At 40.7% G+C, this 13,664-nt stretch overlaps 1 protein-coding gene across 5 annotated transcripts in view; it reads left to right on the plus strand.

Moving 5' to 3' along the window:
• The first annotated feature begins 661 nt into the window (after positions 1-661).
• Positions 662-13,664, plus strand: part of LOC106055464 (cell division control protein 42 homolog) — a 32,988-nt gene continuing 19,985 nt past the window's right edge. Inside the window, exons 1-3 of one of the 5 annotated variants that reach the window (XM_056022677.1) lie at positions 662-973; positions 1,423-1,776; positions 5,298-5,356. In XM_056022677.1, the coding sequence (XP_055878652.1) occupies positions 1,551-1,776; positions 5,298-5,356 (285 nt within the window). In that variant the 5' untranslated portion in view covers positions 662-973; positions 1,423-1,550. Of the gene's footprint in view, positions 974-994; positions 1,777-5,297; positions 5,357-13,664 lie in introns of those variants that run through there. The other 4 variants (XM_013211726.2, XM_056022678.1, XM_013211727.2 and 1 more) reach the window with 4 other exon arrangements.

Consider the following 13,664-nt stretch of genomic DNA (forward strand, 5'->3'; position numbering starts at 1 on the left):
CTACTTGGATTCACCTGACAGCGGAAATCTTCTAATACATATGACACATTCGCCGGCCGATGAGTTGACACTAGCTTAACCCTTGCCACACACTCGGCCAGGTCACGGTGTCTCGCGCCGTTATTGCAAGATTCTCAAATCTTTGCTTCAAGAATTTCCTGTCCCTTCCTAGCAAAGTAAAAAATCAAATCAAATAATCTTAATTTATCCACAAATATGCACCTCATGCCATTTCTCGTCCCATACAACAGTGATAAGATCTAGAAACGAGAAATCTTTTTTATTCAAATAAATATAATAAAAATGCGTGCGAAATATGCAAATTAGGTGCACCAAAAACAGACGTTCCCACAGCTTTGACCACAGAGCTTTCAAATAAAAGATACTTGAAGGGCCCCCCCCCCTCACCTCGGACCCACCTAGCTATCAACGAAAAGCTCGGCCCCGAAACTCGTTATCAATCAAACTTTTCTCTCGTGACTCACCGGCTTGCGACACGGCAGCCAATCAGATCGTTCCGGCCTCGGCCTAAAGAAGAGAAGAAGAAGAAGAGAAAAAAAAATCGCTTCACACGCTCGTGATGGTGGTAAAGGAGGAAGGGGGGGGGTCAAAGAGCGAGTTGTAAAAAGGGGGGGGGGCGGGATAGAGTGAAAGAGAGGGTAGAAAAAGCAAGTAGTCGCGTCTCGAGCTCTCTCGACTGTGCTGTGTTGTGTATACATACGCGACGTCGCTGTCGTCTGCAGTAGATTTTGTGTGCTCTAGCCCGTACTGATACCTGTTTACCTGTTTTCTTTATATTTTTTTTTCTGTATTGGATTTGTGCTACCAGACTAATTCCCTATTCGATCGATTCATCTGAAGTGTTCAGGAAGATTTAAGTTGTAAATTTTGTTCCTAGATCTATACATGTAAGAAAGAATCGGATATCTGATTGACAGTGATTCACTCTGACCCTTACTTAGTGACCAATACTGTATGTATAGATTATTAGATTTACACCTCTGTTGGATAAATCGATATAGAGTCTATATTATAGACTTAGAGTCTAGATCTAGACTACGTCCTAGAATCTATTTTCTCTAGATCAGTGTCTTTGAAATTCATTTCACTGTGGAAATTAAATATTCTAGATCTAGTCTAGATGATCTAGAGTCTAGACCTAGATCGAAATCTAGACCTGAGTGATATAACCAGCGTCAGCTGTTTTAGTTAGCTTACTTAGAGTCTATATACTATAACTTATAACAATAATAGATCTATTCTGTCTTTTCACGTGAATGATGGCTTTCCGTTTTATCAAAGTTGACGGAGTCTAAACACAATTCTATTGAGTTATTGGTAGAGATCTAGATTAAGATCGGCCGTGCCTTTTCTATTTTTTTAAGTCATAAGAGCGTGACATTAATTATTGGTTATTTTTAGGGCGTTAAATACAGCTAAGTATCAAACACATCTTTGAATTTTTGTTTCTTCTTTTGGAATAATTGCTCCAGTGGTCATCGGACGTTTCATGTTTCGTGTGTCCATCTCACCCCCGGACATTTGAAAACATGCCTCCACACACACCGGTCATGGATCATAGCACGAATCTGTTGCCAGAGTCGGAGACGAACAGTCTGAGGTGCCCCAACGGCTCCCCCGTCAACCAGCCCAGCAGGAAGGTCAAGTGTGTTCTGGTCGGGGATGGGGCCGTGGGCAAGACCAGCCTCATCGTCAGCTACACGACCAATGGATACCCCACGGAATACATGCCCACGGCGTTTGACGATTACTCTGGTGAGTACTATTAGTGGCCGAGTGGCTCAACGCTTGATTTCTATTACTTGTATGGAATTCTATTTCTAGTGGGGGAAAAAATGAGATATTTTATGACCGCTCAGAATATTCTAATGCTAGGGAAGTATTGAATAGTTTTACATGGTCTTAGCTTTGAGAATGTATTGCCCAAGGTTAGACTTAGAAGCTCTATAACTTAGAAAGTCGTAGTCATAGGTGACATCAATATCCCTTCACACATGAGACTACACAGTGTCACTACAGGATAATTCTAACTTTTACCATAAGTACCCTGGTAGGCAGAGTGATAAAACACTTGGCGTCCAAACTGAGGGGTCTGGAGTTCAAATCTCAATGAAGACTGATTTTTACATTCTGTTGTTTTTGTTTTTTTTTGGTTTACGCCCCTGAGTCTAGCCAACCCTAATGGGTACCTGACAGACGTTGGGAAAGTGCCGGTGGTTGTCTGTAGTGCTAGCCACAAGACTCCCTTGTTAACCGTGGACTAAAGCAACAGATGAGCTTTATGTCATCTGCCCCCCCCCCCAATCATGAATGACAAGGTTTAAAAGAGGTAGGCCTACCTATACGTACATTTTACCTTTATGTAAGTTACCCACTATAACTATGGCACTTTAAAGTTGTCTTTGTTACTAGATCTGTTAGCCCAAGTTTTCCGTGTTTTTTTTTTGTCTGGTCAGCTTGACCACTTCATAGTGTGTTGACATGTGTAGGCATGCTCGTGTAGGTGATTAGGTGAATGACTCATTTCCAACTCATAAGTTACTTTCGCTGAACACCTGTCATCGTCACACACCTTTGCCCAATACCGTTGTCTCAGGTTGACGAACCTGGCTAGGTTTAGACGAGGACGGAGGAAGTTCAGATCCTAATTAGTTCCCCCCCCCCTTTACAATAATTGATGACCTAGTTAAGTCACCTGTTGTTGCGGAAAGGGGATGGTCATTGTGAAGGCCATACAATCTCTTCACTGCTACCTATAACATACTATTTTTGACCAAAGATAACTTATAGATTATCTTTCCAGTTAACTTTTTGGTTTAAATTGTGTGTAAATAAAAAAAAACAACAGTTTTTAAACCTGGTAACTCCTCTCGCAATATTTATTAGTAATAATGGTTATAGCTATCTAGAAAATTCTTATTGTTGTCACGGTAGATAATAACTTTTGTTCGCAGCCTTTATTAAGAGTCGCCAACACGGCTTCTTAACCTGTCATAACTGTACTCAATGGAAGTATGGGTTAGAGATTACTGCTCATTTATTTTACAAATGATGTCATCACACTTTGATGCTTTAATCAGGTGTCTACCAACAGGATCTCATAGGCACCTGATGCACTAGACGAGACCTAGATCTACTTCTAAAGACACGTTGACAGCTGCGTCATGAGATCTCAGGTTTTTCGCACCATGAGTCGTGCTCTAAAAATAGCGCCGCGGTGTCAATACTTTTGAAAGCGATGCCGCCAGCTGTGCGATCGACTGTGTTGACTTCACGTGTTGACATTGTCATAATTCAGAACAATGGTAGCCATTGTTTGCGGCACAAATATCAGATATCAATTGCCGTCAATATGGATTGCGTCCGGGGTCACTTTCAGTAAAAGTGTATAGAGATCTGACTACCGACAGAGGCGCGTTGGTCTCTGTATTTACCTCTTACTGCAATGTGCATATATTTGTGTTCGTATGCCCAATGATTTATTTTGAAATAAACAATGGGCGATTTTCATAAATGGAGTATCTGGTGTATCCGATGTACATAACACGAAAATATTGATATGCTATGTTTTTCTAAAAAGCTTTTTTTTTTCATTTCTTAGTATTTCAGAATATTTTGTACAAAGCTTTTATCAACTCACTCTGTCGACCAAAAGTTTGTACACGTTATTTCTCGACACCCAATCTCGTATCAATCTTAAATTTTGCACAATTATTTTCTGTACCTGACAACACAAGAATCAATTTAAAAAAAAACAACAATTAATTAATTAACTATTGGTAATTGTTTTGTATCTCAAACAAGGGAAAGAAATTGTACTTGACTGAAGTGTTGGTATAAGCTGAATTAGTCCCCTTTTAAGATTGTCGTCTGAGTCTTAGTGAACACAAACATGAAATAGAAACAATAGATAAATTTACAATCTTGCATGTTCATAGACTCTTCGCTAGTAGAGTGGTTACCGTGTTGGCTCGAGAAGCGTGAGAAGGCTTTAGCCCACAAGCTCAAATTCAGGTCGTTCCCTTTTTAAAAAAATACATTTAAAAAGTGATCACCCAGATACCCCATTCTCCCCACCCCACCCTTTTCCAACTGGGCCAGACACGTGATAGGATCATATCATATTGAGAAAGCTAATGGCATGAAATAGAGCTAAACAATAACAACTGATAACAAAATATTTCTAATCACACTGTTTTGTCATTGTGGGTCTATATCTTTTAAAAATTTTATTACATGATTATTCCAAACTAATTGATACGCTTAATATAAGTTTTTTTAAAAATATGTATAAGTATTTTGATTGTTTTTTTTAATCATACTGCTTGTAGCGCAAAGAAAATTTTTATCATTTAGTTGCCAGTGACTATTTATTCTTCAGGGTTCCATAAAATCGCCCCATAAACATAATATACACCACAAAGTAAGGCGTGTGTATGTCTGTATGTATGTCCCGACATAGATCTAAATACAATCTAGTAGATCAGTAATACCCAAACTAAGGCCCGCAGGCCGCGGGTCATATCAGACTAGTAGGCCTACATAAACATACCTTATGTATGTATACCTGTGTATGTCTGTATGTATGTCCCGAACAAAAATCAAAACCCTTTGACCAATCTTGAAAAAAATGTTTGACATAGATCTAAATACAATCTAGTAGATCAGTAATACCCAAACTAAGGCCCGCAGGCCGCGGGTCATATCAGACTAGTACATAAACATACCTTATGTATGTATATCTGTGTATGTCTGTATGTATGTCCCGAACAAAAATCAAAACCCTTTGACCAATCTTGAAAAAAATGTTTGACATAGATCTAAATACAATCTAGTAGATCAGTAATACCCAAACTAAGGCCCGCGGGTCATATCCGGCTAGTACATAAACATACCTTAACGTCGGAAAAAAAAATTCCTTGCAAAAAAAAAAAAAAGGACATTATATTTGCTTTCATGAGAGAATAAAGTCATTACTCTCTCAAAAATTTGTATAACGAAAATGATACTTGTAAGATAATATATTTTTTTTTAAATAGCTGACAAGAAAGTCATATCAGTCTAATTACGTGTTGCTGGTTGGCTGACTTAAACAACAAATGTATTATGGGTGAATTATTGTTTCCTCGTTAGCCGTAGGCCACAGAAACAGATGACGTCGTCTGCCTTATAGACCACAAGGTCTGAAAGGGGAACTTTTACTTTTATTTACTATTGCTTCACTAAAATGTAAGCATAGATTTATTTGTTGACAGTTTTATGCATTCCTTTTGCAGTTGTGGTGACAGTGGATAGCAGGCCCGTACAGCTACAGCTTTGTGACACGGCTGGGCAGGTGAGTTAAAACACCGTAGCTTAACCTTGACACAGCTACTGAACAAATGTGTGTGTGTGTACCCAACAGGTTGCTGCTTCAGTGTAGGACGTGGCTGAGCTGAGGGACATACTCTTTTTCTTGAACCCCCCCCCTCCCCCCTTATTTTTTTTCTTCCCTCACATGCTGCGTCCACATTTCAACGCTGACGTGCTAATGAATCGATTTGTCATGAAGGACGAGAGTATCGATGACATGACCTTGACCCATAACTTTTTTTTTTTTTTGGTTAGAGATTAAAGTGTTTGTTTGACCATCACCTTTCTTAATAATATCAGAAAAAAAGAAAAATCTAGTAATTATCTGGAAAACCTGGTCGTGCGGTTTGTGCGCTGGACTGTCGTTCGGATTTATCGACGGTCGAGGGTTCAAACCCTGTCCCGCTCCCATCCCCCGTCGTCCTGCGGGAGGTTTGGACTAGGAAGTAAACTATCTTCAACTCTGAAGGAACATCCGAAACATGTAAAACATTTTACAAACAAAACAATTTTACAAGCTACATTCTGCTGGATATTTAAAAAAAATTAAAATAATGCATATGTATTCCGTTGCTCACATTGTTTGAGAAAGTTTGGTATAAAAATCTATTAGTTTAAGATCGTATGTGCTATCCGTTCCTGTGAATTTAAACCTTGATAGATTCCCACGCTAAGAGTCCACTCTTTATCTTCCCCAACTGTACCGGAAGTACCCTCTCTGATAACCTGACAATGACACAGCTTAATTACGGTGAGCGTTTATCTCGCGGTGATATAATTATCGATAGCGTATCGATCGTGACACGGGATTGTCAATAGCGGTATCGAGGACTGTGGCCTATGCTGCTTCACCGATGAGTATCGTACGATGAGGTAATGGTTGTGTTGTGCACCGAGCCCACTGGACGAGGGCCCGGAACTTATGCGTTTAAGTGTGAAAACAACGCTGGGTGAGCCACTGGTGCGCCGATAGGGCCGATAAATGGAAGCTGGCTTGAATGAGCTCTTCCATTCGATGTTCGCTGTTTAGTCGAGGGGGCGGGTCAGGGAGACGGCGGTGGGCAGTTTGATGTTTGACTTGAAATCTTACACGCGGGTGATTCTCATGCTCATTCTTCCTATCATAACTCCACGAGATTTGTCAAAAATATCGTATTTGCGCGAGAGCATGCCTTTGTTCAATTACACAGTTGTATTTATCATCCCCCGAGCTGTAGGTTCGAGGGAAATCAACCGATGGCTTGGTGTGTATTGGATGCCGTCCGTTGTTCTTGGCGTATATAGATCGCATCATTCACACCAGAGCCATTTCGGAATATTCATTAGATTGACGTCTGGTGTAAATGAACGAGTCTAAACCATGTGTTTGTCTCCCATTGTTGTCGGTGAAATGATATTGACATCCTTCATTCAGTCTCTAATTCTGTCTTGTGTTCCAACGCCGTGTCTTGGGATGTTTTTCTAGATTATTCATGCGAGACTTTTTCAACTCGGTTTATCGGAAAAGCACGAAGCGCCCCCTGGTTAAGTTCGAGTAACGATGAAACGCGAAATTAACCTAAACGGAAAAGATGTTCAGTCTTTATAAGGAGCCTTGCAATTACGAGATGTTCAGTCTCTATAAGGAGCATTGCAATTATCAGATATAAGCTTATCCGAGTCTATTGATAAATCCACCCCTTCTCTCATTTTATTTTAAGCATTGAGTCTTCATCGCAAACAAGGATGTTTTGTATTTTGTTCAATGTTATATCAATAGATATTTATTTTTTTGATGTTTAAAAAAAAAAAAAGAAGTCTCGTGGTGGCATTAGGTTTCTTAGTTTACACAAAACAGCGTCAATACGTTTTTTGTAAGGCTACGCAGACGAGGACTTAAAGAGGGCGCTTATAATGTAGGTCAAGGGGGGGCATGGTGGAGCTAGGCCTAAAAACACACGTTTTTGCGATAAGTCAGCCTAGATTGGAAGGATCCATTACCTTATTCCTACATCTGCCAACTTTTCGCTGTTATTTCGCAGTTGTTTGGAGCTCAATAATGTGTTGCCGACTTTTAATTTACTGTTTGATAAATTCTAAGTTTTTTTTCTCGTATTCCGTAAGGGAAGTCTAGATACTAGTTGCTCCAATGCTGATATATTGACTACAGTCACATGTCAAAAGGGGATATAATATGTGTGTGTGTGGGGGGGGGAAGGATTACTCGAAAAGATTGAATCAAGTGCTTCAGTAATTTCTGGACGAGCTGATTGCGTGTCACGTGATTGATGATTGAAACGTGATTGATGATTGAAACGTGTCTGCCTTGACATCAATATCGTGCGTGGAAACAAAAAAAAAAGGGGGGGGGGGGTGGAGCTGAAAAGAAAATCGTGAGTGTATGTTTGCATGTTTACATGTATGTGTGCGCATGCGTGTTGTGCGTGTGGAGATTATTTTAAGACCTTCGGCTTTCATCTCAAATCTATTTTTGGTTTTCACCAATACCAGCAGCCCAACATGCTATTGTCGTCACAGGGACAACATAACATTTTGCATTGAAGGCCACAAGTGTTATGAGGCTGCCTGGTCCGTGCGGTATGCGCTCTGGACTGTCGTTCTGACGTCTCGATGGTCCCGGGTTCAAACCCTGCCCGCTGCCATCCCACGTCGTCCTGCTTGGACTAGGAAGTAGATCATCTCCTACTCTGAAGTAGCCTACGAATCATATAAAACATTTTTAATAAGTATTGCGTTGTAAAAAAAAAAGTCCTTTAAATAACTTGTAATTGTCTGCCCTCTAATTTCTTAATCGGCTATAGGTCGTTTCAATATGAAACAGCCTTAAATCTACTTTTATCCAAGAGACCTTTAAATGTATACACTTTTTTTTAACCTTATTTTTATAAATAACAAAAGCTTGGTTTCAGAATAATCTAGAAGCTTTTTCCCATACTTCTTCGGTTCAGATGTGGACTTGCCGGCCACCGAACAATACCAGGCATGAATTTAAAAAAAAAAAGTGTACATGCTCCGCACTCCTCCCCCGCCCCTCCCCAACTCACGTATCACAATAGTGTGTCTCGCCCCTGACGGTGTGCCGAGTCTGACATTCAAGACCTGGACAAACACACAAATATTTTTATTAAACACGGTCTCACAGTTTAAACTTTTGGTAAAGGGGGGGGGGGTGGAGGGGTCAGTTGGACGTCCTAAGCTCAAACACTGGCATGGAATGTGGTCAGGTTGTCCTTCTGCTGCCGACACGAGGGGGGGGGGGGGTAACAGGTCCGACCGTCAGCTTGTTCCTAATGTGTGTTTTTGTTGACACCTATACAAAGCCTGGTCATATTTTTTTTTTCTTTTAATTTGATCCTGGTCAAATTGTGGTCAGTTGGTCACGCTAAGAAAAGGAGACTTAGCGTCCTAGTTAAAGCTGTGCCGACACGCTAAGAGGAAAAAATGCTTTCTTGTTGTTTTTCTTTGTGACCAGTCCGGCACAGCAGACAGGTTGTTGTTGTGTTGTTTTTATTACTCCTGACTGACCATCACTAAGGAACTGGGGACTCAGGGTTTTGTAACATCTTCTCGCTCTACAAATACGCTAAAGCAGGGGTTCTCAACCTGTGGGTCGCGACCCCCTTGGGGGGTCGAGTGACGATTTGCCAGGGGTCGCCTAAGACCATCAAAAATAAGGATTGTTATTGTCTATTCTTCTATTGCTGTATGTGTGTGTGTGGGGGGGTCGCGGCAGAGTGGGATATTGTAAAAAGGGGTCGCCGAGCTTAAAAGGTTGAGAACCGCTGCGCTAAAGGCTATCATGTTTAAGAGTAATCCAATTACATATTATATACAGCAAGCTTTTTTTCCTTAACGGAACACTTTGCACATTCTTAGTATTTAGCGGAACACTTTGTTTATATTATTTTTAGAGAGATTAATTCACGTGGTGGCCTACTAGTTAATTATTCCAGTATTTCGTGGAACACCTATTCGCGGAACACTAGGGTTCTGCAGCACACGGTTTGGGAAGCATTGATATACAGTAACCATTCTTAAGTGTACCACATGTGCATTATGGTAACCATTTTGGCATATTCTGTGAGGAACACTTGCCATTTTGAAAGACACCGTCTTCTTATTCCTTCGTCATTGAGGCATCAGTGAACATTTCATGCCTAATTACCTTTCGCCATTTTGATTTGTAAAAAAATATTTTTTAAATTATAGGGCACTGACGAGTGCACTTTTTAATTCGCCTACGTGCTTAGTTCTATTGTGAGATAGGCGTACTCTCATACACAGTGCACAATCCGGTTCTGTTATATAAATTCAAATTGAAGTTCTAATTTAGGTTTTGGCTTCTTTGAATATTAAATGCTAGTATGGTATTTAAATATAGAAATGTTAATTGATTGTTTTATTAAGACGAAACAAATTTAAAGCCTATAAAACTGCCGGGACTCTGTAATGCCCCATCCTGCTGCCTCTCTTTCTTTCCATCTCCTCTTTGTCTCTCTCGCTCTATCTCTCTCTCTCTCGCTATCTCTGGTTGACCTCAGCAAATCTCTTCTTACGCTTTGGCGCTGTAATGTTCCCACGATATCTGTAAATATCTGTTTCAATTACCCACTCCTGTAGTGTGCGCGCGCGTGTGTGTGAACGAGTATTTATGCGTGCGTGTGAGCAGACTAAGAGAATGTGGGTGTGTGTGAGTACAAGATAAGTTGCTTTGTACCGAAACTCTCAGCTCTCTCTATAAACAGACCGTGAGATCACCCGGGACTATTTTAAGCACTCGTCTTCGCCTCGCTGTGTGTCGAGAGAAACGCGTTTTGTTCTAGTGTTTAAAAGACAGAAAGAAGACCGGTAAATAGAGTGTGTAAATGTCTATTGTTTGTGCGTGTGTGTGTGTGAATGAGAGAAGACTTGTATTAAAGAAAAGTTAAAAAATAACAACACTGTTGTATTGAAATACTCGATCTACAGGTGTCCCGATAAAAAAAAAGTATTAAATTTGGTTATATTAAGAGCACCTGACAACTGTTGCAGCTATTTATATTGTACATCAGGAGAAAGAGTGTGAGAGAGAGAGAGAGAGAGAGATAGATGGGAAGATATTAAAAGCGGGTCTTAATCTTCAGGATAAATATGGAACCTTAGCAAACAGTCAGGAATTCGGTGGATGCCACAAGCTAATTGTTCACACTTGTTGTTTTGTATCTTATCTTCCTGTAACTGTTGTCAGTTACAATCTTTTCAACTCCCCCTCCCACCTCCCCCCCCCCCCCCCGTCGTCCCCGCCTTTAGAGTATGAAAACAAATCAGGTAAGAGGAATGAGTAACTCCGGAGAGGCGCTGGGGATTCTTTTGGACGACGTTGAATGGCTGCATCCCAGGGTGAAGGATGCGCAGGAAATATTAACTCCACTGTTTATCCGAGAACAGTGGTATCCGAACCACGGCACGCGGGCCATGTCCGACCCAAGAGACGTTGCTTTCCCGGTCCTACGAAACGTCTGCCCACAGGGCAAATTAAAAAAACCCACATAGGTGGTCTCATCGGACTGGACAAATGTGTTAATGTGCCAAGATCGAAGAAGGATAGACACCACTGATTAAAGTTTGGACCTTGATGGACTTGTAGAGTTTGTACTATCGGCCCGCATTCTCTTCATCAGAGTGGCGGGTAGAAAACCAAAAAAAATGAACAGTATTTCGAAAACTCAAAAACCACTCTAAAGTTTTCCCTAGAAATATAACAGTTTATATATTATATATTTGGAAGAGAAAAAAAAAACATGCTACCTAATGGGCCACACGGTGAAAAACTCTGGTTTGACTTTTTTTTTTTTTTTTTTTCAAAATATAATCATCTTAAAATTAAATTTGGCTTGCATGTTATGCTTTTTTTTTTTTTTTTACACGCGGTTTCAACGGGAATTCCCGCACTCGACTCAATGTTTCTTTTGTGGTCAGTGAAGAGTTGAATAAATAAATTACACACATGGACATTTTGCGGCGCCGTCTTACGTAGAAAGTCCACACGACTCGGTAAAATAATTGACTGTAAATAGAAGACATAGACTGCGTAAAGTTCTTTGGAAAGACTTCTAGCAGGAATGAACCATTACAGGAAACAGAATGACTAATGATAGACTATCATCAACTGAAGTAGCTTTTGATTTTAATTTTTTAAACTTTTTTATTTATATAAATTGTTTACAAATCTACTTTCATTTGTTTTTGGTTTGAATTATATCGCTGCTGATGTATGTTGGCCTCCTTTTAAATTTATAATTACGTGTGTACTGACTAGGGTGTTTAGGAAGTTTGCGTCTCTTAAATAGCCCCTTAACTAACTTTGTCATTTGACATTTAAATTCCATTACTTCAACTTCTCAAGGCATTTTTTGCTAATTGAATTCTTCGATTGTAATGGGTGGCGTAGTAGCATGTGGCGCCCCGAAAAATCGATTCCCTGGTCCGGTCCTCGACCCGTGGGCTCATTCAGGCTTTTTAATCAAAACAACCTGTTTCAGGCTACCAATATCGACCGAATGACTTTTACTTTTTTTTTTTTTCTTTACTCACATCTTGCTCGAAGCAGTAGCAGTGTCGAGGGCATTAACTCTGTATTGACGTTTTAGGTGTATGACGTATATTTCGTGACGCGGTGTTATCGCCCTCCCTTTCCACATTTGACAAGCTATATGTACCAACTCTCAAATCAGACCGACCCCCTTCCCCCCTCCCCCCATTTCCAGTTAGGTCCAATCAGCTGGACCCATACGTCACGAGTTAGTCATCCAGTGCAATGTGGGTCACACGTTTTGCCACTGACCACGTCGCTCTCGTGTTTGCGTTTCTTCTTGAAGTGAAGAAAACACGCTGACCCAGGGAGAGGAGGGGGGGGGAGGGGAACTTCAACTGGAAATCTGTCTGGTGTAAATCACGTAAATCTGTTCACTGACCTTTATAACGAGCGTCTTCTAAAAATATCCCATCCCATTTTGTTTTTTTTTTACTCCACAGTCAACGTAGAAAATAAATCATGGTGGGAGTATCGAGAAAGAGAATCGATTCTGAGTTCTTACGGGCGAGATGCTTACTTTGTCAAATATCGATAATTAAATAAATCATGAATGTTTACAGTTCAAATGGAAACGATGTGCTAATCGTTGAAAACTGCTCATTCCTGGGTGACAGGCGGAGCCCCAAAACTATTAGTCTTTTCGAATGTGATCCACAATTTAGACAATGTATGTGAAGTAGTTGGTTACGCCCTAGTAATATAACAAATGTTTATAAAAACGTGATAAAATATGCAAGGAATCCGTGTTTTGTCTCCCATAGTATGGACAACAATAGAGGTAAATTAATGCAAAAACTCTATCAGCTTTTTTGTGATGAATGTTTTGTCATTCGCTACGTAACATACGACTTCGCATCGACTCCGTTACATATCATTTGTTAGGTAACACCGACCCTTGCGACGACTCTAACTTGTGATCTACAACACTTTTTTTTTTTTTATTGACCGTTATTTCTGTAATAACTTCCTTCTCACCTGTAGGATATGTGGTGTCGTGCTTTTTTAAAGACACTGGTCGACTGCAGCCGAGACCAATCGTGATAGATAGTAGGCCTCAACACTGACTGTGAGCAGAGGAGACCAATAGCTCCGTTGCCACGTTGTACAGACCTGTGACGTGGCAATTTTTAGCTGTTGGGTCTCCACCGCACACATGTTGTGACGTTGCAGGTCAGTGTTCAGGCCTTCTATGACGACTGGTCTTGCTTCAGCTGATCAGTACACTGCAGCATCGGAGGGTCACGGAGGTCACGGTCGGAGTCCCTAAAACGTACACATGTCTAGCAATCAAAGGCAGGCGAAACTTCTTTATTCATGGGTACCACATCTAGGCCGGAACAATCAATCATTGCGCAGTGTAGAACGGGAGCACTGCCCTGTTGGTGCTTACTCTGCCCGATTCCGGCCGGATTTTGATGCCCGTTTCCGACACTGTGGAGAGTCGGTGGAGACAGTGGCGCATCTCTTGCAAGAGTGTCCACAACTCCGTGAGCTGCGGGATAGTTTGTCTGCATAGTGACTTGACCTGTATGGGAGCTTAAAGGCACTACTCTTAACAGTAAAGTTTCTCGCCACGGGAGGACTAATCCTCCACATCTAGATCTTTTCTAAGATCTTTTCTATAAATGTTGTTAATACTCATTGATATTTATACTGATAACATGTTATCACATTTTAATTGCGTGTTCTTGGAACAATACAAATTCAACGAATCAAC

Source organism: Biomphalaria glabrata, chromosome 3 (assembly GCF_947242115.1).
Source record: "Biomphalaria glabrata chromosome 3, xgBioGlab47.1, whole genome shotgun sequence".
Classification (NCBI taxonomy): domain Eukaryota; kingdom Metazoa; phylum Mollusca; class Gastropoda; family Planorbidae; genus Biomphalaria; species Biomphalaria glabrata.